This window comes from Callionymus lyra, chromosome 12 (genome assembly GCF_982586985.1).
Source record: "Callionymus lyra chromosome 12, fCalLyr1.hap1.1, whole genome shotgun sequence".
NCBI lineage: Eukaryota > Metazoa > Chordata > Actinopteri > Syngnathiformes > Callionymidae > Callionymus > Callionymus lyra.
In genome coordinates, this window is record NC_141829.1 from 15,338,549 (window position 1) to 15,359,190 (window position 20,642).

Sequence of the window (20,642 nt, forward strand, 5' to 3'; positions counted from 1 at the left end):
GAATAATTCCTAAGGTTTTAAGGTGGTCACATGGCAAGTTTGCTGTGAAAAAAAACGTGTGATAAGTGTATAAAAAAATTACGTTTCTTTGCATCATACATGACTTCTGTTTAAGAACTGATAGAAAAAACTATTGTTACAATCCTGAAGTCACTTTTAACTGTAAAGAAATTAAGCTTTAATTTCAGCTCATTGTGTTGGTTCACATGCAAAGTAGCTGGTGTTCATTCTTCACTTTTAATGAGTAATAAAACACTTGAAATGAACAAGGACAACGAAAGTAGCCGACAAACTGGAGCTCCCAAGTACATTAGCAGAAGTACATGTTACGTGTTAAGTCTATACGGTTTATGTATGTTGATAAATGTACAACTTCAAGAAGACAAATCCACTAAACGCGCCAAAAAGTCTGTGGATTCTGTACACAATATTTTGAAGAGCTATTTCTGATTATTTGGGTGCACCAAAATACATACCAAAAATACATTCACTCACCACATGTCCAAACACACACACAAACACACACACGTTCACACTTTCTCGAAAAATAACTTCAGTGCTGTTGATGACTCATGGACTGTTTTTTGGCATCTGATATCTTGTATACACTCAACTTCAGACATCTTATAAATAAAAATGGAATTAATTACATACAAAGTAAATTCAAGGTCATCCTGAGGACAGTTGTGTGGATTACCTGTGAGAGGAATGTTTCATATTTACAACAGAGTGATGTCTGTTCTAAATTTAGTCCGGCCAGTGGTCAGTCCCTTCCTTTACATGAGTACATCGAGTTACAAATGTTGTGTTGAATTTATATCTTTGTTGGTTGTGGAGCGTCGGGTGCGATTCATCGAAACAATGGTTCACCAGTTGTTGTTTTTTTTTGGGGGGGGGGGTCTTGGACTCAGTGCAGTGGTAAACTGGATTCTTTGGCGACTTGTTAGTTTAGCTAAAAAGGCAACTTGGTCTCTGCTTTGAAAGAGTTCGGTCTCAAGGAACACTCCGCCCTTCTCCTCTCACACATGCAGGGAAATAGCACCATCCTTGAGAACAGGAAGCCGTGGACATCAGCAGTGTTGCTCCATGGTTCCGGGAGGAGGTCTTATGTCCTCTTCATGCAGACGTGGCAGCGGCTTATGTGTGTCCGAAGGCTTCCCGCTTTTAGTGTCGCGGGCACAGGTTTCCTAGAAGGCAGAAGGACATTTTTAGAACTATTTTCGTTTACTATTTTTCGAGTCGTGGTTTCGCTGATTTACGTGAACATGTCACTGTCGTCGATGGTGGCGAGCCAGAAGCTGTAGGAGTTGGCGTAGTAGTTGCAGGTTCCCCGACCGTGACACTCGATGAAGGGGGCGCTGCGGAATTCCTCCAAGCAGGAACCGGGAGAGGCCAGAGCCTGACCGGAGCCCTCGGCGCCGGCGCTTGTGTGCTGCACAGGTAAAGGTACCTCAGGTATATCCACACAAAATTCAAGCCACCAAATCTTCTAAGCATCTCACTAACCATGACGAACGAGTAGCCAATCCACAGAGAGTCCCAGCCGTACGGGCACTGCGGGATCATGATGGTCTGACTATGGACCGCGATCACCATTGCTGGGGCTTCACAGACGGCACATCTGTTAGCATAGATGACATGAAGAGGTTTAGGAACGATGGGACCTCACAGGAACAAGAAGGAAGGGGTGACACACCTGCTAATGAAGGGCTTGATGCTTTGCCCAGTGATCGGTGCCATGCTCATGGGCATTGGCTCAGGCGAGGTCAGCCAGTAGGAGTAGTCGTTACGGGAGGCGAAGTTGCAGACGTTGTTGATGTTGCAGAACAAGAAGGGCATCGGGCTGAACTTCCTCAGGCAGCTTCCAGCCGTACCTTTTTAAAGTGAAAACGTAGAGATGTTGAGAGGAAAAGAATCGTGTAGAGTCATGGTCTTGGGAACTTTCTTTACCCAGATCCTGTCCATGCGAGCGCTCGTTTCCTTGCACGTACAGCAACGAGTAGCCATCGTATATGAGCCTGGTTCCTAATGGACAAGCTGGAACTTCCACTGTCTGACTGTGCCTCGTCACCAAGAAGCCGTGCTCCATGGAGGAGGGCCCAGGGGGACCCACTTGACCTGGAACACCATCAGGACCTTGTGGGCCCGGGTGTCCAATGGGTCCTGTGGTTGGGGATTGTTATAGAAAATATATAATTTGGAACGAATGTTACCTTGATACCTACCTTGAGGTCCAGGTAGACCCTTCTCTCCTTTAGCACCAGGGTGACCGTCAAATCCATTAACACCAACATCACCCTTTTGACCGGTATAACCTGAGACACCTGGAAAAAAGGAGAGTGATCAAGGTCAAAATGTGTTTTTAGGTCATTTTGATAAATAGATCAGCTCATTACCTTGCTGACCCTTCTGCCCTGGTAGTCCAGATGGACCCTGGGGTCCAGGGAAGCCTTGAATTCCCGGAAACCCAATATCGCCTTTTATAAATGAATGGGGGCCAGGTGGACCAGGCGGGCCGTCACTTCCTAAAATAGAAAAGAGAGTTAATTAAACCCATTTTCTTTATGTTACAACAGTGGTTTGGGATGAGATTTTTACCTTTTTCTCCAGTAAAGCCTCGGTCCCCAAGCTCTCCTTTGAAGCCAATATCTCCGAAGCCACCCTTGGTTCCTAGAAATGACATTTGACTTATATTTAGTATACAATATATCCCCTTTTAAGTCACCCATGAGAGATAAGGACATGGTTTCATTATCATTTTCACTTGACCATAGGAAATTCAACCCATTGTCAGAAATTGGCAGAAAAGGGAGTATTGTAAGTTTAAAATAGTTAGAAATCAAAATTAAATAACCTTTAATGACCAGTACTGTAGTCCTGTAAGAGTTTATGATGAGATCACTTGTGTAAATCCTAAGTAAAAAACTAGGTGGTCTATGATATTTCACCTGGAAATCCGGGCACACCCTGTAGTCCTCTCTCTCCCTTTGATCCATCAACACCAGGAAGACCAGTTTGGCCCTAATATGCACATAGAAACAAATGTGGTAACAATAAATGAGGGGGCTTCTTAAGACATTTTTCATACCAAAGTGAGACAGTAAAAGTAAATTCATACTCACAGGAAATCCTGGGGTTCCAGAGTCACCCTTTTGTCCTATCTCTCCTTGAAAACCAGGTCCACCCTGGTCCCCTTTATCACCCTTTGTTCCATCTCTGCCTGGTACACCATCTGGTCCCGGGACTCCGGTGGTTCCTGTTAGGTAGTTGTTTGGTCATTTATTTATATTAATATTAATTTACATGTATAAATGTTACTCATGTGGTGTACCTGTTTCTCCTGGTTGTCCGGTTTCTCCCTTCACGCCTTTAGGTCCTTCTCGGGCAGAACCTGGTAGTCCAATTTCTCCAGGTTGTCCTTGTGCTCCCTGAACCCCTGTAAATCCTTTGTCACCCTTGATACCGGGTACTCCTGGATGACCAGGGGTTCCTGGCAGGCCTGGGTTTCCTTTGTCACCTGAAGGTTGGGGACATACAACATTTAGAGTAGAAAAAAATAAATAAAAAATAAAAAAGATAAATCATCACCTTTGCCACCAGGTCCTCCTGGTGTACCAGGGAAACCAAGACCAGCCACACCTGCAAAAAGAAAAAATATATATTCATAGACTTGAATAATCCTTTCCCACATACTACATGAAGACGCAAGTACTGACCAGGGTCTCCCCTCTCTCCGGAAGAACCAGGGAAACCATCCACTCCAGGATCTCCTTTCTCTCCAGGAATACCTTGTGGTCCCTGCAACCCACCTTCACCTGAGAAAGAAAGAACATATTTGTAAATTTAAAACGTTGCTAAAAGTAAATCATGAAATGAAAGGGGCTTATTTAACTCACCAGGCCGACCATTTTGACCAGACTCTCCTGCAGACCCTGGAAGTCCGCCTAAACCTTTCTCACCCGGAACACCTGGCTGACCTACACATGACAATATCAACAATCAGCTCAATGAGATCAAACTATATCATGTTCTGCAGGGGTTTATTTGCTTGACTTTAAAACCAAACTCTTACCTGGAATGCCGTAATTTCCTTTATCTCCTTTGAATCCTTGATGTCCAGGTGTTCCTGGCATTCCCATAAAACCCTTTTGACCCTTTTCTCCTGGGTTTCCGGGAAAACCTGGCTGACCTTCTTCACCCTGAAAGAAAGGAAAGTAATATTGATTATAATGAGTTTTCCTCAGTTTCGTATGGTCGAACATTATCTGAAAAAATACCCTTGGGCCTGGAAATCCTGGTAGACCGATCCCGGGATCGCCAGGGGTCCCGCTATCTCCTTTAACTCCTTCACTGCCTTTGAAACCATGGTGTCCAGGGATACCAGAATCTCCTTTGTTACCCTTTGGACCCAAAGGACCTGCACAACCACACATACAACCAACACTCTTAATACTGCTTCGCAACTTCCCATTGTCTGCATGACAATAACACTCATTCCTACATTAAGTGATAAATAATGGCTTCTTTGTATAATGCTTGTGATGTTTGAGCTTTGATTAACAATCTAGATGACGGGTAGACTCACCTGGTATTCCCATCTCTCCCACACTGCCCTTCTGTCCAGGTGTTCCAATACGTCCAGCTTCTCCAGGCAAACCAAGGTCGCCCTTTTCACCTGTAAGATATAAATAATATGGTTACATTTTTTTTGCATTGCTTAGGTAAATGCTATGCATATTGCTACTCTGGCTTTATGCTAAGCCAAATGTGAAGCCAAATGCTAACGAAAACCAAAATGGGATTGAAGTTTAAAACTATGCATGTAATCAAACATATATGACAGAGTTATCAAAAGTCACACCAGGCTGTCCAGGTGAACCAGGTTCTCCATCTTTGCCAGGCATTCCAGGATTTCCAGGTAATCCACGGAATCCTTTCTCTCCTGTGAATCCAGGATTCCCTGGTTTGAAGATTAAATATTGTATCATTAACATTTTTTAAGATGACTACATTTCTTGAGTCGGGTGAACTAGTTCCATACCTGGATCTCCAATATCTCCCTTCTGTCCTTTCATATGCTCCATTTCAATTTTGGTCATATTTCCTGGAGGTCCCTTTAGACCTCTCTCGCCCCGTTCTCCCTTAGTTCCTTGGGTTCCAGTATCTCCTCTTGCTCCAGTGAAACCAGGATCACCTGTTGAGATTTGATGAAACCAGTCATTAAATACTTTTTTAAATACTCATCTACTACAATATGTTCAACAGCTACAGTGTATGTACAGTGCTTTTACACTAGATCACTTGTTATGTCTAGTAATGTAACAAACCTAAAACAGTCCTTTACAAAAGATTTCAGTCTCTTGGTGGTAAAGTCTGAAGATACGTATTAAACGCATTTTCGGGACATATAAAAACCTGGGAAGGATTTTAGACATGCTTGGCCTAAGAATTATCAACAAAATGTAAACGACCCCATCACCTCTTGGTCCAGGAGCTCCACTTTGCCCAGGAACTCCAGGGAAACCTGATGATCCGGGAGTTCCCATAACTCCCATTTCACCCTTTGGACCTGGGAAAAACCCCAAACCATATTAATCAACCAAAAAATGAAAAGAAAATCAGTTTATATTGTTTTATTATACATACCTAGTTCACCGATCAGCCCATCTCTACCTGTTAAACCAGGTGGGCCAGGCAAGCCCTTGGCCCCAGGAGATCCTGGAAATCCAGAGGCTCCTTTTTCCCCCTGTGGTCCTGGCATGTCAAGACCAGGGGGTCCAGGGTAGCCCTTATCTCCCTTAACACCTTCCCTGCCTTAACAACAGTAGACGACAATGTAAGTGAATCAATTTACTACATTGGATTAAAACTATGAATAAAACAAATAGTACCGAAAGGTCCTGGCTCTCCAGCTGGTCCCTGTGGCCCTGGAAATCCAGGCAATCCTTTTCCAGGAGGTCCCGGTGCACCTGCAAATCCGGGAGGTCCTGGTGGTCCGGAATCACCTGTTTTGGAAGATATAAGGAATAATTGAGAGCAGAGGAGACAATATAGTTGTTAACTCTGAGTGTACCTTGGACTCCCTGGGATCCAGGTGGTCCTGTCAGCCCTTCACGTCCAGGAACACCAGGATAACCAACGTTACCCTTCTCTCCCGGGAAACCGGTTACTCCTGTAAGCCCCTGAGATCCTTTAAGGCCCGGGAGCCCTTTTCCCGGGTCACCCTAAAGGTTCATAAAAGATGATTATGTTTGGATATTCAGATCTCTTTGGTTTTGACTATAAGCTTGCTTCTAATCTTTGTGCTGTTCAATGTAGTTCTGTGAGACACCTGTCTAATAAGCTAATGCTAATGCAACACATCAGTCTATCGCTAATAATTACAAATGCTACAAGTGAAATATACACGCATAAATAGATGTAGCATGAAAATGTAAATAAAAACTAAAATTACAATAAAGGTTTGTGTAAAGAAGCAGCTTTACAGAGGTTCCCACTGATTATTTTTCTGATGAGGATATTGTTTAGAATTGTAGAGTCCAAAAAACGTTGTGAAACGCACCTTTTGTCCAGGGGCACCGGGTCCTCCAACAGGTCCCTCCTTTCCTGGTCTTCCAGGCTCTCCAGTAAATCCCTGAGCACCGGGAATACCACTAGCACCTGAAAAAAATGTTGGCCAATTCTTAATTTCTTGACTTTCTTGTGCATATTTCCCTGATGGGAATATCCACGCTAACTCAGGGTCGGAGGCAGGAGCCATCGTGGAATATAAAAACAGAAAATGCTCAATAATGCAGGATAATTGGCTCAAGCACTTTCATGATAGAACAACAAAATGAAAACAAACAACAAATTATACATTTTAGAATACATTTCTACCTTTTTGACCAGTTGGTCCAGGGATTTCAATTCCAGGTGGTCCGACTTCACCTTTCTGCCCCGGTAAACCAGGAACTCCTGGGTCTCCATTGAAGCCTCTGTCCCCTGGTGGTAAGAAGAAAAAAAAAATCACAGTTTGACTGTTCTGGCCAAACATGTCGATCAAGATTATCTATGTTGCTTACCCTGAAGTCCAGGTCTACCAGTTTCTCCTAGTGGTCCGGGTCCTCCCTGAGTTCCAGGAGTGCTTACTCCTGACCCTGGTTCTCCTTTAACACCTGTTAAAATTGTACTTACAATCAAAAACCTGTTTGTAAAATACATTTGATGAAGGCCTACCTGGCACTCCGGGTGCTCCAGGTCGCCCAGGTTGGCCCTGGCTTCCCTTTTCTCCAGAATCTCCAGATCGACCAAACCCTGGCAGGCCTGGAGGACCTCTTTCACCTGGTACTCCTGAAGGACCAGGGTCTCCAATTTGTCCACGATCACCCTTGAAGCCCTCTCTTGCCTACAGGAAAAAGCGTTAGCATTACCTTGTGATCAGATTTAATGTTTTAGATTGAATGTCCCTGTTTGTCTCTTTGTGTCAGTGCTGGTGATAAAACGTATAACATGAAGTAATTCTTGAAGCAGTGCAGACACTTACTGGTTCACCTTTAGTCCCGGGTTCACCTGGTAATCCGTCACGACCTGACTGTCCGTCAAGCCCTGGCAAACCTGGAGAACCAGACACTCCTGGCAGACCCTTGTCTCCCTTCAGACCAGGAGCTATATAGATGTCACCGGGCTCGCCTATAGCACCTGGTTCTCCGATCAACCCGGGAGTGCCGTGGGATCCCTGATTGAGAAATATTCAATGTTCTCAAGCTTTATATTTGTAAGTTGTAAACATGCAGCACTCACAGGTCTTCCAGGCTGTCCCGACGGCCCGGATTGACCCTTGTCTCCTTTGCCGCCAACAGGCCCTGGAGGTCCTGTGATTGGGTGAGGATTTGTATATTTCTAATCCTTGTGGCACGAATATATCACAACAACCACTTACCTCTTACTCCTTTAGTACCCTGAGGGCCAGTGAGTCCTGGAGTTCCAAAGGATTCACAAAGAAGGCAGGTATCTCCTCTATCTCCTGCAAAACAATCGTAGCTTTAAGTATACTCGAGCATCTGAGTTCTCTTGTTGAAGTGGTCACATCTACTAACCCTTCTGTCCCAATTCTCCTTGTAAACCTGGTGGTCCGTGTGGTCCAGGGGAACCTTTTTGGATGTTGCACTCACTTGGATCAACTGTTTGGATGTTTTAACATTTAGCTTTTGGTGAAAAACATTAAAGAAAAAAGTGAGAGGATCCCAGGTGGATCCATATTAAAACGTGCCTGGTGGTCCAGGTGGCCCGGGAGGTCCCGGTTGACCAGGCTGTCCTGGCTGACCAATCAGAGACGCTCCTTCAACACCTTTGTCTCCTTTCTCGCCTATGTCTCCCTTTGCGCCGGTTTCTCCTCGAGGACCTTCCAAATATGTGCCTAACAAGAACAAGAGTGATGTAACGACACTTAAAATGACAGCGTGTTGTGTTGTCAACATACCTGCGGGACCAGTCTCTCCCTGGGGTCCAGGGTAACCTTCGGGACAAGTCAGATTCCATTAGTGCATTGAGTCATATCACAAGTTCATGTCTATGAATTCAATCGTCACCTTTTTCTCCCTGTAAACCAGGGACACCTCGAGGACCAGGGGGGCCTGGGGAGCCAGTACCCTGTAATAAGATGGTAATTATAGATATTTTATGATACAAATGTTTAATGTATGCCCAGTATGAATACGAAATTGTTGACACTCACATGTCCAGGTGGACCTGCTTCTCCCTTCTCACCCTAAACAAAGAATAGTCATGAATGTAGGTGATCAACTAAAACATTCACTGGGGAAACACTTACAGTTGAACCAGGATATCCAGAAGGTCCAAAGAAACCTTTCTCTCCCTTTGAAATAAAACGCATGTGAGTTTATGCTTCAAACAAAAGATTGGTTTAATAATAATTAGAACATATTCCCACCTTCAGTCCAATATCACCATCTTTTCCAGGTTTCCCCTATAAAACGAGGATCAAACAAAAGTTCTTACAACTATTATACAAGCGGTTTTACCTTAATAACATCCTTGCTTTTCTAAGACATTAACCTAACTTGTCTGTAACTTCACTGCTTACCGTAGGTCCCGGCGGGCCAGGTTCACCTTTGACATCTTTTTTATAAGGGATACAGAAACCCTGTCAATACATAAATAAACATTAGTTGACTGTATAGAGCACTTTAAATATCATAACCAAGTCCCTTACTTTATCTCCCTGCTCTCCTTTAGGTCCTCGAGCTCCCTTTAAGTGAAGAGAACAATCATGAGTAAGAGGTCTACAGTAGGATAAAATAAAGTTGATCAAAAGGTGATAAGTACAGGTGGTCCAGGTATCAGTTCTTTTGGTGGTGAACCTTCTGCTCCCTCCCCATACGGACGTCCAGGAGGACCAGGTGGGCCCCGGTAACCTTGGTCACCCTGTAGGTGGAAAAAAATGGTGTCTTTCATTAGCTTATTAGCAGTATTACTCACTTCAAAAACATATTTGTATATCAGCAATACTTGATTTTAACTTTACTTGAGCTTGTAAGAGAGAAGCTAAGTAGCATTAGCATTGTATATATTAGCAACGTTAATTAAAATGCATATGCATCAATAGTAATTCTTATTTTATAGTGGTTAGCTAACTTCCAACTGGATAACTAGCTTTTTTGAAAGTGTAACGTTGGCTTATTAGCACAGTTAGTAAACACATTAATCAATAGCTTATTAACCTAATAAGCTAACACTTAAGTAGCACAGTAAGCTAGCATCCAAGTGGAATCTTATTGTGTTGTTATCAACTTTTTGACTACGGTCCAAATTTACTGTTAGCTTGTTTGCACAGTAATGACATCTAACTATGTCTGTCATGTTAGTTAACCCACTTTCTAGCAAATATACAGAAACTACAAGTGTATGATTTACTTGTTAGTTCATCCGGTGCCCAATGTGTATCATACCAGCTTAGTCAACTAGAAATAGCTTGCACCATAGACATATATACATAGACACTGCATCGACTGTAGACGGATGTGTATAAAGCGCCGCCATCTTGGTACAGTGACATCAGAGGAAGGATGTACTCAATCTTAAAATACAATTATTCACTGAGTTGTTGACACATAAGAGGGATATACTCAAATGCAATAGAACTTCAAGTAATAAAGGCCTGAACGTTTTCTGGGTTATTTTCGTTTTATTAATGTCTTGTCTGTCTATCTAGCAAACAAACCCAGTGAAAATACCTTGACACATGTGTAATGTAAATACATCATTCCTCTATAGACGTAATGCACTGTAGTAGCGAGTGGCACTGTACCAAGATGGCTACCATGTATACACACCACTCTAGTGGGCGGCAGGAGTCGATGCAGCGTCTATGTATAAATGTCAATTTATGTCTATGGTGAGTTCTCACCACGGAGACCAACTCACACGGAAGTCACCAGGACTTCAGGGAGACGTCGTTGCGACTATAAGAGACATTAAAGAAACTACAAATACGTCTCTGGGACGTCTCTTTGGCAAGGACAAATTAAGTAACCGCAACTAAATTGAGAGCATTGAAAACGTCGGCAACTAGTATCCGCAAAAAAATCCTGTTAAACCTCAGTCCTCAGTAGTCCTCAGTAACAGAGATGGTAAGTAACTTACGCTATTTTATCACGCTTAGCAAACCTGCAGCGGTTAGCTTGTTAAGCTACTCAGTAAAGTTAGGAATTAACCTGCTAGCAGTTGTCAAAACTGCTTGGGTAATTATGTATTTTCAAAGACCCTCAGTAGCAGAAATAATTCAAGCTAACTTTGCTTTTAGTATAGTTTGCAAATGTCCAAGTGTATACTTGTGTATTCAGCATATTTATATATTTAAAAAGTTTTCTCACCTTATCACCTTTCTCACTTCGAAACGCCAACCTGTCACCCTGTTGTTAAATATAGAGAAATTCAAAAGTCAACTTGTCTGTAGTCAATAGCGTCAGTGACGGAGTCATGATCTGGTAGTTTACCTTTTCTCCGGGAGGGCCTGGTGGACCAAGATCTCCCTAAATCACAATAATCATATGATCAATACAGTAATAATAAGATTATTAAGAGGATAAAAAACAAGTTGGTTATGATTAGAAACATACTTTAGGTCCTTGGTAGCCACGGGGCCCTGGAGGGCCGATAGGTCCGGGATATCCATTGGTTCCCTGACAGTGGACATGAAAAACATGACGTTAAAAGAAACTATTGAGGGGAAAAGAAAATGCTAGGTTTATGTTGGGATCTTACGGGAAGTCCAGGCGTTCCAGGGAATCCTCTCTCTCCTTTCAGTGGCACGATTCCAATGATACCACCAGGGTCGCCCTGCAGAAGTCCAATCAGTTACATTCAAGTGATGAAATTAGCAAACTTCGGTCGAATTTGTCCAAAACTAACCTTCATGCCGTGAATGCCAGATGGTCCCTGGAAGACGACAGAGTATTTTAAAATATTTAGTTGTACGTACTAGTCTGGTAATCAACACTAATCATCATTCATGATGTAAAAAGAATGAGTAAAGCATCATATTTGGCGGTGGTCATGGGGGTCACTGTTACTTACAGGGGGTCCTTGAAGGCCGTTAAATCCAGGAACACCATCTCTGCCTCGATCCCCCTGTGACCAAAACGAAGATTTATGATGAAGTACAAATGATTATCGCGCAAAAACTTTCAATCATAAAGTGGCTTACTTTGGTCCCATTGCATCCTGGGATACCTGGAAGACCATGTGGGCCATCGTTTCCGTTGATACCCTAGTGGGGTGAGAAAAAAATATATTATTAGATGACCAATGGTTGTTCGAAATGAACACATTTGTGAAAGGATGAAGAGTCTTACTGGAAGTCCTGCGTTCCCTGGAAAGCCGGGTAGACCAGGAGGACCCTGTATATTAAAAAGAACAGAATTAGTGAGACGGCTTGTTCTTCATGTGAACAAATCATTTCCGCAACTTACCCTCACGCCTTTAAGACCAGGAGCCCCGAAATCACCAGGGTCACCCTATGAAGGATTAAAACAGCATTTAAAAAAAATGTGTCTTCAAATAAAAATCACCTGAAATGTGGAATTAAAATTACTTGAGAGCCCATTGCTCCAGGTGGCCCCTCTGGTCCTTGCATGCCAGGGAATCCCATATTACCCTGAAGACCTGGAAGACCTCGCTCTCCCTGTTGAGGTAAAAAATAATTCAATAATAACAAATTTAAGAACACAGAATGTTATATTTAATATTTTATCAAGATGCATTCATATAAAAAAACATAATAAAAAATATTCTTCCGATGTTTAGATGCTGCGACTGTGTTTGTCTCGTAAACGTGAAAGTTGTGTATTGTTGTGAACACTTAACGAGGCGTGTAAACTTATAACCACTAGAGGGCAGCACTGTCTCAATATGATTTTATTTTTTTAATTCGACGGTAACGTCGTCCTCAAAAGTCAGTTCACGATCAACGTTACACTTAATTAATAAATTAATAAAACACGTTATTACGATCGATATTTTACACTTAAACATTGTCAAGACAAATATTTGAGACGTTAATATATCTAATTTATTTCTACTATTATTGAAAGTTATTATTAAGAATCAAAATACAATACGACAAATTAAAATAACTTTTGGTTATAGTTGGTTAAAAAATATATATGTATGAGTTGTTTTTTTTAAATCAGATTAAATGCTAAATAATTAGAAAATATTTACATTGTACTTGTTATTTTATTTATTTATTTTTAGACAAAAACTCGATTCAAAAACAATTTGTTGGAAAAATATGTCTCATCAAATCTAGAAATTCTTATATGTTTATCTTTATACTACATATACTGTTATTTATTTATGTTCTTGTTTCATTTATTCATCATCAATTTATATCTATTAAACTATCCCAATCTTTTTTTTTTTTTTTCATTTTTGTAATAAAATCTCATTAAAATATTTTTGTATTGAGCATATTGTATAAGGGTAGTGACCCACAAATATCTGTGGGTCATTAATGGAGTTTCAAAGAATCTAGTTCCGCTTACAAAAATAACCACTAGGTGGCAACATCGACATCTGATAAAGTCAATCATGGATGTAGGCCATGGATTAAATTCATGTATTCTGGGTCATGACTGAAGAATTGTTTTCGTGACTTCTTGTCAGGACTGGAACTGATGTCCATCTGCTTCATGACCACATCTGAATCCCATCCATCATGTTTTGAAGAAGGGATCTGTCACCGTATCGCCATGGCAACAGGTGTTGTTTGATTGCAGAGGGAACATCATGGAGGATTAAAAAAAAACAAAAAACAACACTATGTGTTGGGTGTTCGTCTCGCTGCAGGTGGGTTATAATGTCACACAGAGATCAGTCGCCATGACGACACATAACAAATATCCTGCATGACAAGATTTACGACTTGTTTTTTGACGAAAAACTGCCCCGTGTCGGGTGATCCTGCTCAGAGACAAACAGAAAACAGTTCCCTGCAGGTCTCAGCTGATGGCCTCGCTGCTCCAACATCTGTATCTGGAGACCGAGCTGGACAGAGAGACCTCCACACATCTGTGCTGCTGGATTTATCTGTGAGTTTTGCTTCCTCACGGACTCTCGGTGGAGCTGGAACATTATGGGGTGTTTTTCAAGTCTGTCCCTGGTGGTCTTCTCGGTCATGGCTGATAGACACTCGCAGACAGAGGAGTGTGGAGAGCAGGGATCTCACCTTTGATCCCTTCACAGCGCTGCAGTCACATTTTCCACACGCCGTCCCGCATCCCTGTGGAGAAGAAGAACCGTTCATGAGTCGACCAATTCATTATGAACGTCTGAAGCGAGTCCTCGTTTTATAAAGTCTCAACGTGAGCATTTGACACCAAATCTGGGTTAAAAAACACACTGAATATTTTAAAAAATAAACATTATCTATAATTTTATTTCCAATTTGATCCCATATCTTACTTTAATTATTGTCCCGGATGTTTTATAAACTTGAATTGTATTTATTTTTTAATTCGATTTTTATATTATTTTAAATAGAGTGACAATAATTCAATCCTATTTCTATATATATATTTAATTCTCTAGAATTGGCAAAGAAAATTTGGATTCGATCAATTCTTTTTATTAAAAATAGATTTATAATTGTTGTTGTAAATAAAGTTGTAAATAGTTTATTCAGTGGCGCTCATGAGGTCCACTAATAATTTATTTTGTGATCATCCTTATTATTCATTACTAGGTAAACACTTTCTATTAATTAAAAAATACTTTTCTATTATTTTTTTTTGTCATTTCCCACGTTTTTATTGCCCCCGAAATGAAGAAAAAATATTCTTTAAAAAAAGGATTTATAAACAAAAGTCAGGCTTGATTTTATTTTTATTTTATCTCGGATTTCCTTTCCTTTATATATTTGTTTGATGGCCCGTCACAACATTCACTGTATACATTGTAGCCACTGAGGAAATGTAACGCCCAGCACTGATCTAAACCTCGGTAGACATTTTGTTATTGATTTTATAAACTTTTAAAATAATATTATTGTGGTTAATGCATGTTTTTATTTTTCTATTCTTCCCAAATTGTATTTCAAACATTTGTTAAATTATTATGTGCTCAAATCGTGATTTAAATGCGCAAAGTGTTTCATATAAGTTCACTTATGTTTGTTTGTTTAATTGTTTTTCATCCTCCGCCAGTAGGGGGCGGTGTGAACCCCTGCAGCTGTGATTGTGCTCACAGCTGGTCTTCCCACTGTTTCCTCTCCAGAGCTCTGGGTCCTGGGAACAAGAAATCTTCTCTCCTTTCTTTCACTGCTGCTCTCCTCTTTCTCTCCCTCTCTTTCCTCTTTTTCTCCCTCTCTTTCTCTGCTGCTCTCCTCTTTCTCTCCCTCTCTTTCCTCTTTTTCTCTCTCTCTTTCTCTGCTGCTCTCCTCTTTCTCTCCCTCTCTTTCCTCTGTCTCTCCCTCTCTTTCTCTCCCCCTCTTTCACTGCTGCTCTCCTCTTTCTCTCCCTCTCTTTCCTCTTTTTCTCCCTCTCTTTCTCTGCTGCTCTACTCTTTCTCTCCCCCTCTCTCCTCTTTCTCTCCCTCTCTTTCACTGCTGCTCCCCTCTTTCTCTCCCTCTCGTTCACTGCTGCTCTCCTCTTTCTCTCCCTCTCTTTCACTGCTGTTCTCCTCTTTCTCTCCCTCTCTTTCACTGCTGTTCTCCTTTTTCTCTCCCTCTATTTCACTGCTGCTCCCTCTCTTTCTCTCCCTCTCTTTCACTGCTGCTCTCCTCTTTCTCTCCCTCTCTTTCACTGCTGTTCTCCTCTTTCTCTCCCTCTCTTTCACTGCTGCTCCCCTCTTTCTCTCCCTCTCTTTCACTGCTGCTCTCCTCTTTCTCTCCCTCTCTTTCACTGCTGTTCTCCTCTTTCTCTCCCTCTCTTTCACTGCTGTTCTCCTCTTTCTCTCCCTCTCTTTCACTGCTGTTCTCCTCTTTCTCTCCCTCTCTTTCACTGCTGCTCTCCTCTTTCTCTCCCTCTCTTTCACTTCTTCTCTCCTCTTTCTCTCCCTCTCTTTCACTGCTGCTCCCCTCTTTCTCTCCCTCTCTTTCACTGCTGCTCTCCTCTTTCTCTCCCTCTCTTTCACTGCTGTTCTCCTCTTTCTCTCCCTCTATTTCACTGCTGCTCCCTCTCTTTCTCTCCCTCTCTTTCACTGCTGCTCCCTCCCTTTCTCTCCCTCTCTTTCACTGCTGCTCCCTCTCTTTCTCTCCCTCTCTTTCACTGCTGCTCTCCTCTTTCTCTCCCTCTCTTTCACTGCTGTTCTCCTCTTTCTCTCCCTCTATTTCACTGCTGCTCCCTCTCTTTCTCTCCCTCTCTTTCACTGCTGCTCCCTCCCTTTCTCTCCCTCTATTTCACTGCTGCTCCCTCTCTTTCTCTCCCTCTCTTTCACTGCTGCTCCCTCCCTTTCTCTCCCTCTCTTTCACTGCTGCTCCCTCCCTTTCTCTCCCTCTCTTTCACTGCTGCTCTCCTCTTTCTCTCCCTCTCTTTCACTGCTGTTCTCCTCTTTCTCTCCCTCTATTTCACTGCTGCTCCCTCTCTTTCTCTCCCTCTCTTTCACTGCTGCTCCCTCCCTTTCTCTCCCTCTCTTTCACTGCTGCTCTCCTCTTTCCAGCTGTTGCTGGACTCACGTGTGAGGCGGCCGGCCAACTGCCTGTCCAAAAACAAAACCCCTGCTCTTGTCCAACCGCTCAGAACCATGTCTGAGATCCAGTCAAACATCAGTTCGTCTCACATGTGGGTCACTTCCCTGCAACACCTCTTGCAAAAAAAAAAAAAGCTTGTCTTAAAACAAACGCTGGGAAATGAATCCCACATGTGACTTGTTAGTGTGAAGACATGATGTCATGAGTCAAGTCTGGAGCGAAGCACAGGTGCTGCTGGTTCACCTGCTGCTCACACACACTTGGTATTATCGAGTTACAACTGCGGAAATATATATATATATATATATATATATATCGATGATGAATCATGTCTCAAATATTCATTTTTTTTCAACTCCTTCTTCCATCTGTCAATCAGCCGACTTTTATCATCAGAGGAGACAGAGAAGTGAACTCAAGGAATTTGAATCTGCTCAACTTTTTTTTAATTGATTTTTAAACCTCAATCCTTGTTTCAGGACTTTTTATTCCAACTTTTCTTCATTTTTATTTCTATTGTTCAAATAAATCTTCATTAATTATCATTTATTAACAATTCGATTTTGTGATATGATTATTCAATCATTATGTTTAACATTTATTATTTAATATTATATAAGCTTTGGATCAACATTTGAACAAAACAAATTGTCTGAAAAAATGAAACGCCTCAATTTTTTTTCGTAATAAAGTAGGAAAACCAGGTGGTAATGTAAGAATCAATAAAGAAAGATAGGTTTTAAAAATATACTTATTTAATGTAAAAAATGTTGTCAAATTTAATTTTCTATTATATTGTTTTAACCAATATTTAAAATTGTATTTACAATATAACTTTTTCATTCAATATTTGTTTTCAAAGCCAATTTAAGTTAAACTTTCTTTAATATTACACTTTATTATTCAACCTTTAAAAACATGATTTAATATTTTTTTATTTACAGTTTCTTAAATTAAGAAATATTTCTCGATTTTTTTATTTCATTTACCTTCATTTCTAACATTAATACTGTTTCTCACTGTTTACCTCTCTCATTTTAAATTAATTACTTTGTCTTTTAAAATATTTTTTTATTCATAACCTCAACCTTTTTTTTTTTAGATATTCAATCACATTTAAAACGTATTTTTTAAGTTAAATTTGCTTTTTATTCCACTTTTTTCCTTAATTATCAACTTATTTATTTATTTTTATATTTAATATTTTAGAGCATCATCATTACAGTTTTGTTGTCCTTTTATTCTTATTAAAGAAGAATCAAAAGTTCCATTATTGTAAATGAATGTGAAAACAATCAGGAAATACTTTCAACTTGCTTGTTTAAACAGTAAATAAGTAGTTTTATATAATAAAGTGAGTTTGTAACTGCAGTACTTCAGTGAGATTCAACAGACGCGGTGATGACTTGGTTATTTCCAGTGTAGATTTATCTCCTGACGGTGAGAAATCCACATGACACACCAAGGTACAGTGTTTACCGGTTGCCGTGGGCGACGGTGGGTCGCCATCGTGCACACGTGTGTCTGACCCGGAGCTGGAGGCACGTTCAGGAGTGATGGCGGCCAGATTGTGAAACACATTGAGGGTTTGTTTTGGAATTTCTGACGTCAGAGCCGAGGGTCGACTCGTGATTACAGAAGTAAAATCGGTGTATATAAGACTTTCATAACCAGGTTCTCATGAGCAGCTGAATCTGTAGCTCTTGTTGATGTTGTGAACATTTGTCACAACACTAGTGACTTGTGCGACAGCTCATGAATCTGATGTGTGAGATCTGGGAATCCCTTCTTAAAGAGACAGGATCTCTAGTTATTTCTCCATCTTCAGTGATTTTGATACTGAAGACATGAAGTTCCTTCATATATAAACTGGTTCATTAAACTCATTAAACCCTTCGCCTTCACATGATCGCCGTGGTCCAGATAAGAAAAGCTTAAATCTGATATTCAGCTAAAGAAAACACACAGAAGTTTCTATTGTTTTGTTTTTTTTTATCAATAATTATATTTAAATAAAAAATATTTGGCTTTTCTAAAACTTTCATAAGGCTTTAGTTTGTCCTCTGTATTTCCATATAAAAAACTTTCCAACCCATTCTTTTCCTGATTTAATTTTTTTCCGTTTCTTTTTCTGTTTTTCCTTTATTATTAATGCATGTCTCTTTGTAACTTTTACGGACTCTAGTAACTTTTTGTTTTTTTTGCATTGATCGCTTTTTTGTTTTTTAAATTTCATTAAAAAAATGTTACAGACTCAAAAAAGAATTTCAGTTAATAAAAAAAGTTTTATTTGTTAAATTCTTTTTTCAGATTCAAACATTTTTCAATACAAAAACTTTTCACTTGTATATTTAATAAAAGTATGTATACTGTACATATTTTTAACATGTAGATGGTATCACTGAAATATGATGTCCTCTGTTTTTTGTTGTATTCAGATAAAAACCTATTCCCTCTTTAATGTTCCAGATTTTATGAAATTCTATTTTTATTTTTACTCTAGTTAGTGTTTTGGTTGTTGTTGGAATTGATTGTTGTTGTTTTTTAAAAAATAATTTCCATTTAAAAACTTTTTTTTAGATTAATGAATAGATAACTTTTAGATATATGATATAAATTTAACAATAATATATACTTTATATCTTAGTGATGGTCCGATGAAGCTTCATGAAGCAGTGTCATTATTTTCAGAGTCCACTAGATGGCGGTCTCTGCTCTATTTTCCTTTGTTTTGAACAACTTTTCTAATGAAAAATCGCATCATTTTTTAAACTGATGGCGCCACCTACTGACCTCTAAACAACATGACACTGTTTCATGAAGCTTCATCGACACATCGCTAATATATCTTACGTCGCGTTCCTATTTTTTTCTACGTTTATTTATTTTTTTCCCGGATTCAGAGGTGTTTTTCTTTGTTTCTGTTTATCACAGATTTAAACATTCTTTTTTCTATTTATTTGACTTTATTTATTTTTTGGACTCTTGTTACTGTTATTTTCTGGTTGGAATTGATTGTTTGTAAATGGAATTTGATGGATGATCAATACAGGTTGAAGGTAAAGAGGTAGTGATGTCAGGGACAGAAAGGATTGTGATTTCTCGGAACCACAAGATAAAAGGGAATCACGACAGAGGCGTAATGAGTTTCAGGTGGATAAAGATGGTGAAACAATAAGATAAATCCAAAATATCTCACGATATTTGGATTCATCCTCCAACATGTGGATTTCGACATAAACCAAAAGCCCCTGTTTGTTTTTCTCGTGATCCTTCTGGTGTCGAACGAAGTCAATCAAATCCTCAACAACATCTGGAATCCTTCATGAGTCACACTGTGAGGACACACACAACACATTTAATCTCCCAGTCAGATCAACTCGTGTCTTGTGTATAAATGTTCGTTGGCTTCACTTTGAGTTCCATGTCTTGTGTCTGTGACGCTGGACCCGGATCAGCTGCTCGTTCACATCCGAAGCTAACGTTTGCTACGAAGCTCTAAAAACACGACAGCGAGTCCGAGCGACACACACATGTGGAGGCGGATTGATATGTTTTGCAGATTAGTACGATTGGCGGCTCGGACATTCCTGGCCTTGTCTGGTTCTGGAGGCAGAGGTCGGAGCGGAGGAGGGGGAATTCAGTCCGGCTGCCATACGAGGAGGATCAGAGCCGGCTCTGTAAACAGCCACAGCGGAACGTAGGTGTGAGGCCGAGCTGCACGTGCGCTCGCCGGGATGACGTTTGTCGCTCTGAAGCCATTTAGTCTCAACGCTTTGTTTGTCTAAATATGTCACACAATCATTTAAACCTGGGATATAACGATATATGAGGCTAATAAAAAACGTTTGAATAGCCGCTAGGAGGGATAAATGTTGGAGGACAACAGTATAAAGTGTATTCTTTTGAAATGATCATCTGTTAAAGTTTATTCTCTTCAAAGTAAAAGCTTTTTTAAACAACACACTAGTTGAGAAACTAATGTTAAAACCCAACTCTCCTGACTCACTCAAATCTTTCAAATGTTGACGACTTCCTCTCCAAAATAAGTCTCTCATTATGACCACGTTTTGAACGTATTAGTTTATAAAGTTCTCCCTTGTCTCTTTCTCACATCTCAGCGAACGAGAGGTTACAAGACCATAGTCTATTATGACGAAATAATGGCTTCACTCCTGTTTTAATCACGCCCCGCTTTGTTTATACATCGAGTTCCTTGGAGGTGGAGAATTATCGGGATCGATAGATAATCCAATAAAATAAACTTCTGTTCTAACTGGTCCCGCTAGATGACACCATAGTTCTGTCAGAATTATTCTGGGGCTAAATTGTAGCGCCATGCGTTTCTTTTCGAGTTTAGTTGCTGTAAATCCTGGAGTTGTCTGTTATCTTTCAAAATTTTGATCCAAAGTTTTCCTGAGAGAACCATGGAGCATCCTTACAATCCATACTC

The 20,642-nt window shown here is 40.4% G+C and overlaps 1 protein-coding gene across 1 annotated transcript in view; it reads right to left on the reverse strand.

The window, feature by feature from the left end:
- Positions 1-218: 218 nt before the first annotated feature.
- The window catches only part of col4a1 (collagen, type IV, alpha 1), a 35,733-nt gene continuing 15,309 nt past the window's right edge, over positions 219-20,642 (reverse strand). Inside the window, exons 2-52 of the mRNA XM_087804795.1 lie at positions 13,730-13,783; positions 12,095-12,184; positions 11,973-12,017; positions 11,856-11,900; positions 11,708-11,770; positions 11,578-11,631; positions 11,413-11,439; positions 11,266-11,340; positions 11,121-11,183; positions 10,998-11,033; positions 10,875-10,913; positions 9,328-9,426; positions 9,215-9,250; positions 9,086-9,145; positions 8,933-8,968; positions 8,813-8,857; positions 8,717-8,749; positions 8,571-8,631; positions 8,462-8,497; positions 8,252-8,398; positions 8,079-8,162; positions 7,922-8,005; positions 7,783-7,853; positions 7,526-7,717; positions 7,219-7,387; positions 7,065-7,157; positions 6,880-6,984; positions 6,563-6,660; positions 6,074-6,224; positions 5,892-6,005; positions 5,647-5,814; positions 5,480-5,569; positions 5,042-5,194; positions 4,862-4,960; positions 4,586-4,675; positions 4,278-4,417; positions 4,073-4,199; positions 3,897-3,977; positions 3,717-3,815; positions 3,589-3,639; positions 3,332-3,517; positions 3,123-3,256; positions 2,949-3,021; positions 2,599-2,670; positions 2,397-2,525; positions 2,226-2,324; positions 1,951-2,163; positions 1,697-1,874; positions 1,507-1,621; positions 1,260-1,432; positions 219-1,187 (exon numbers count right to left, since the gene is read on the reverse strand). Coding sequence (XP_087660921.1) covers positions 1,106-1,187; positions 1,260-1,432; positions 1,507-1,621; positions 1,697-1,874; positions 1,951-2,163; positions 2,226-2,324; positions 2,397-2,525; positions 2,599-2,670; positions 2,949-3,021; positions 3,123-3,256; positions 3,332-3,517; positions 3,589-3,639; positions 3,717-3,815; positions 3,897-3,977; positions 4,073-4,199; positions 4,278-4,417; positions 4,586-4,675; positions 4,862-4,960; positions 5,042-5,194; positions 5,480-5,569; positions 5,647-5,814; positions 5,892-6,005; positions 6,074-6,224; positions 6,563-6,660; positions 6,880-6,984; positions 7,065-7,157; positions 7,219-7,387; positions 7,526-7,717; positions 7,783-7,853; positions 7,922-8,005; positions 8,079-8,162; positions 8,252-8,398; positions 8,462-8,497; positions 8,571-8,631; positions 8,717-8,749; positions 8,813-8,857; positions 8,933-8,968; positions 9,086-9,145; positions 9,215-9,250; positions 9,328-9,426; positions 10,875-10,913; positions 10,998-11,033; positions 11,121-11,183; positions 11,266-11,340; positions 11,413-11,439; positions 11,578-11,631; positions 11,708-11,770; positions 11,856-11,900; positions 11,973-12,017; positions 12,095-12,184; positions 13,730-13,783 — 4,857 coding nt within the window. The 3' untranslated portion in view covers positions 219-1,105. The remainder of the gene's footprint in view (positions 1,188-1,259; positions 1,433-1,506; positions 1,622-1,696; positions 1,875-1,950; positions 2,164-2,225; positions 2,325-2,396; positions 2,526-2,598; positions 2,671-2,948; positions 3,022-3,122; positions 3,257-3,331; positions 3,518-3,588; positions 3,640-3,716; positions 3,816-3,896; positions 3,978-4,072; positions 4,200-4,277; positions 4,418-4,585; positions 4,676-4,861; positions 4,961-5,041; positions 5,195-5,479; positions 5,570-5,646; positions 5,815-5,891; positions 6,006-6,073; positions 6,225-6,562; positions 6,661-6,879; positions 6,985-7,064; positions 7,158-7,218; positions 7,388-7,525; positions 7,718-7,782; positions 7,854-7,921; positions 8,006-8,078; positions 8,163-8,251; positions 8,399-8,461; positions 8,498-8,570; positions 8,632-8,716; positions 8,750-8,812; positions 8,858-8,932; positions 8,969-9,085; positions 9,146-9,214; positions 9,251-9,327; positions 9,427-10,874; positions 10,914-10,997; positions 11,034-11,120; positions 11,184-11,265; positions 11,341-11,412; positions 11,440-11,577; positions 11,632-11,707; positions 11,771-11,855; positions 11,901-11,972; positions 12,018-12,094; positions 12,185-13,729; positions 13,784-20,642) is intronic.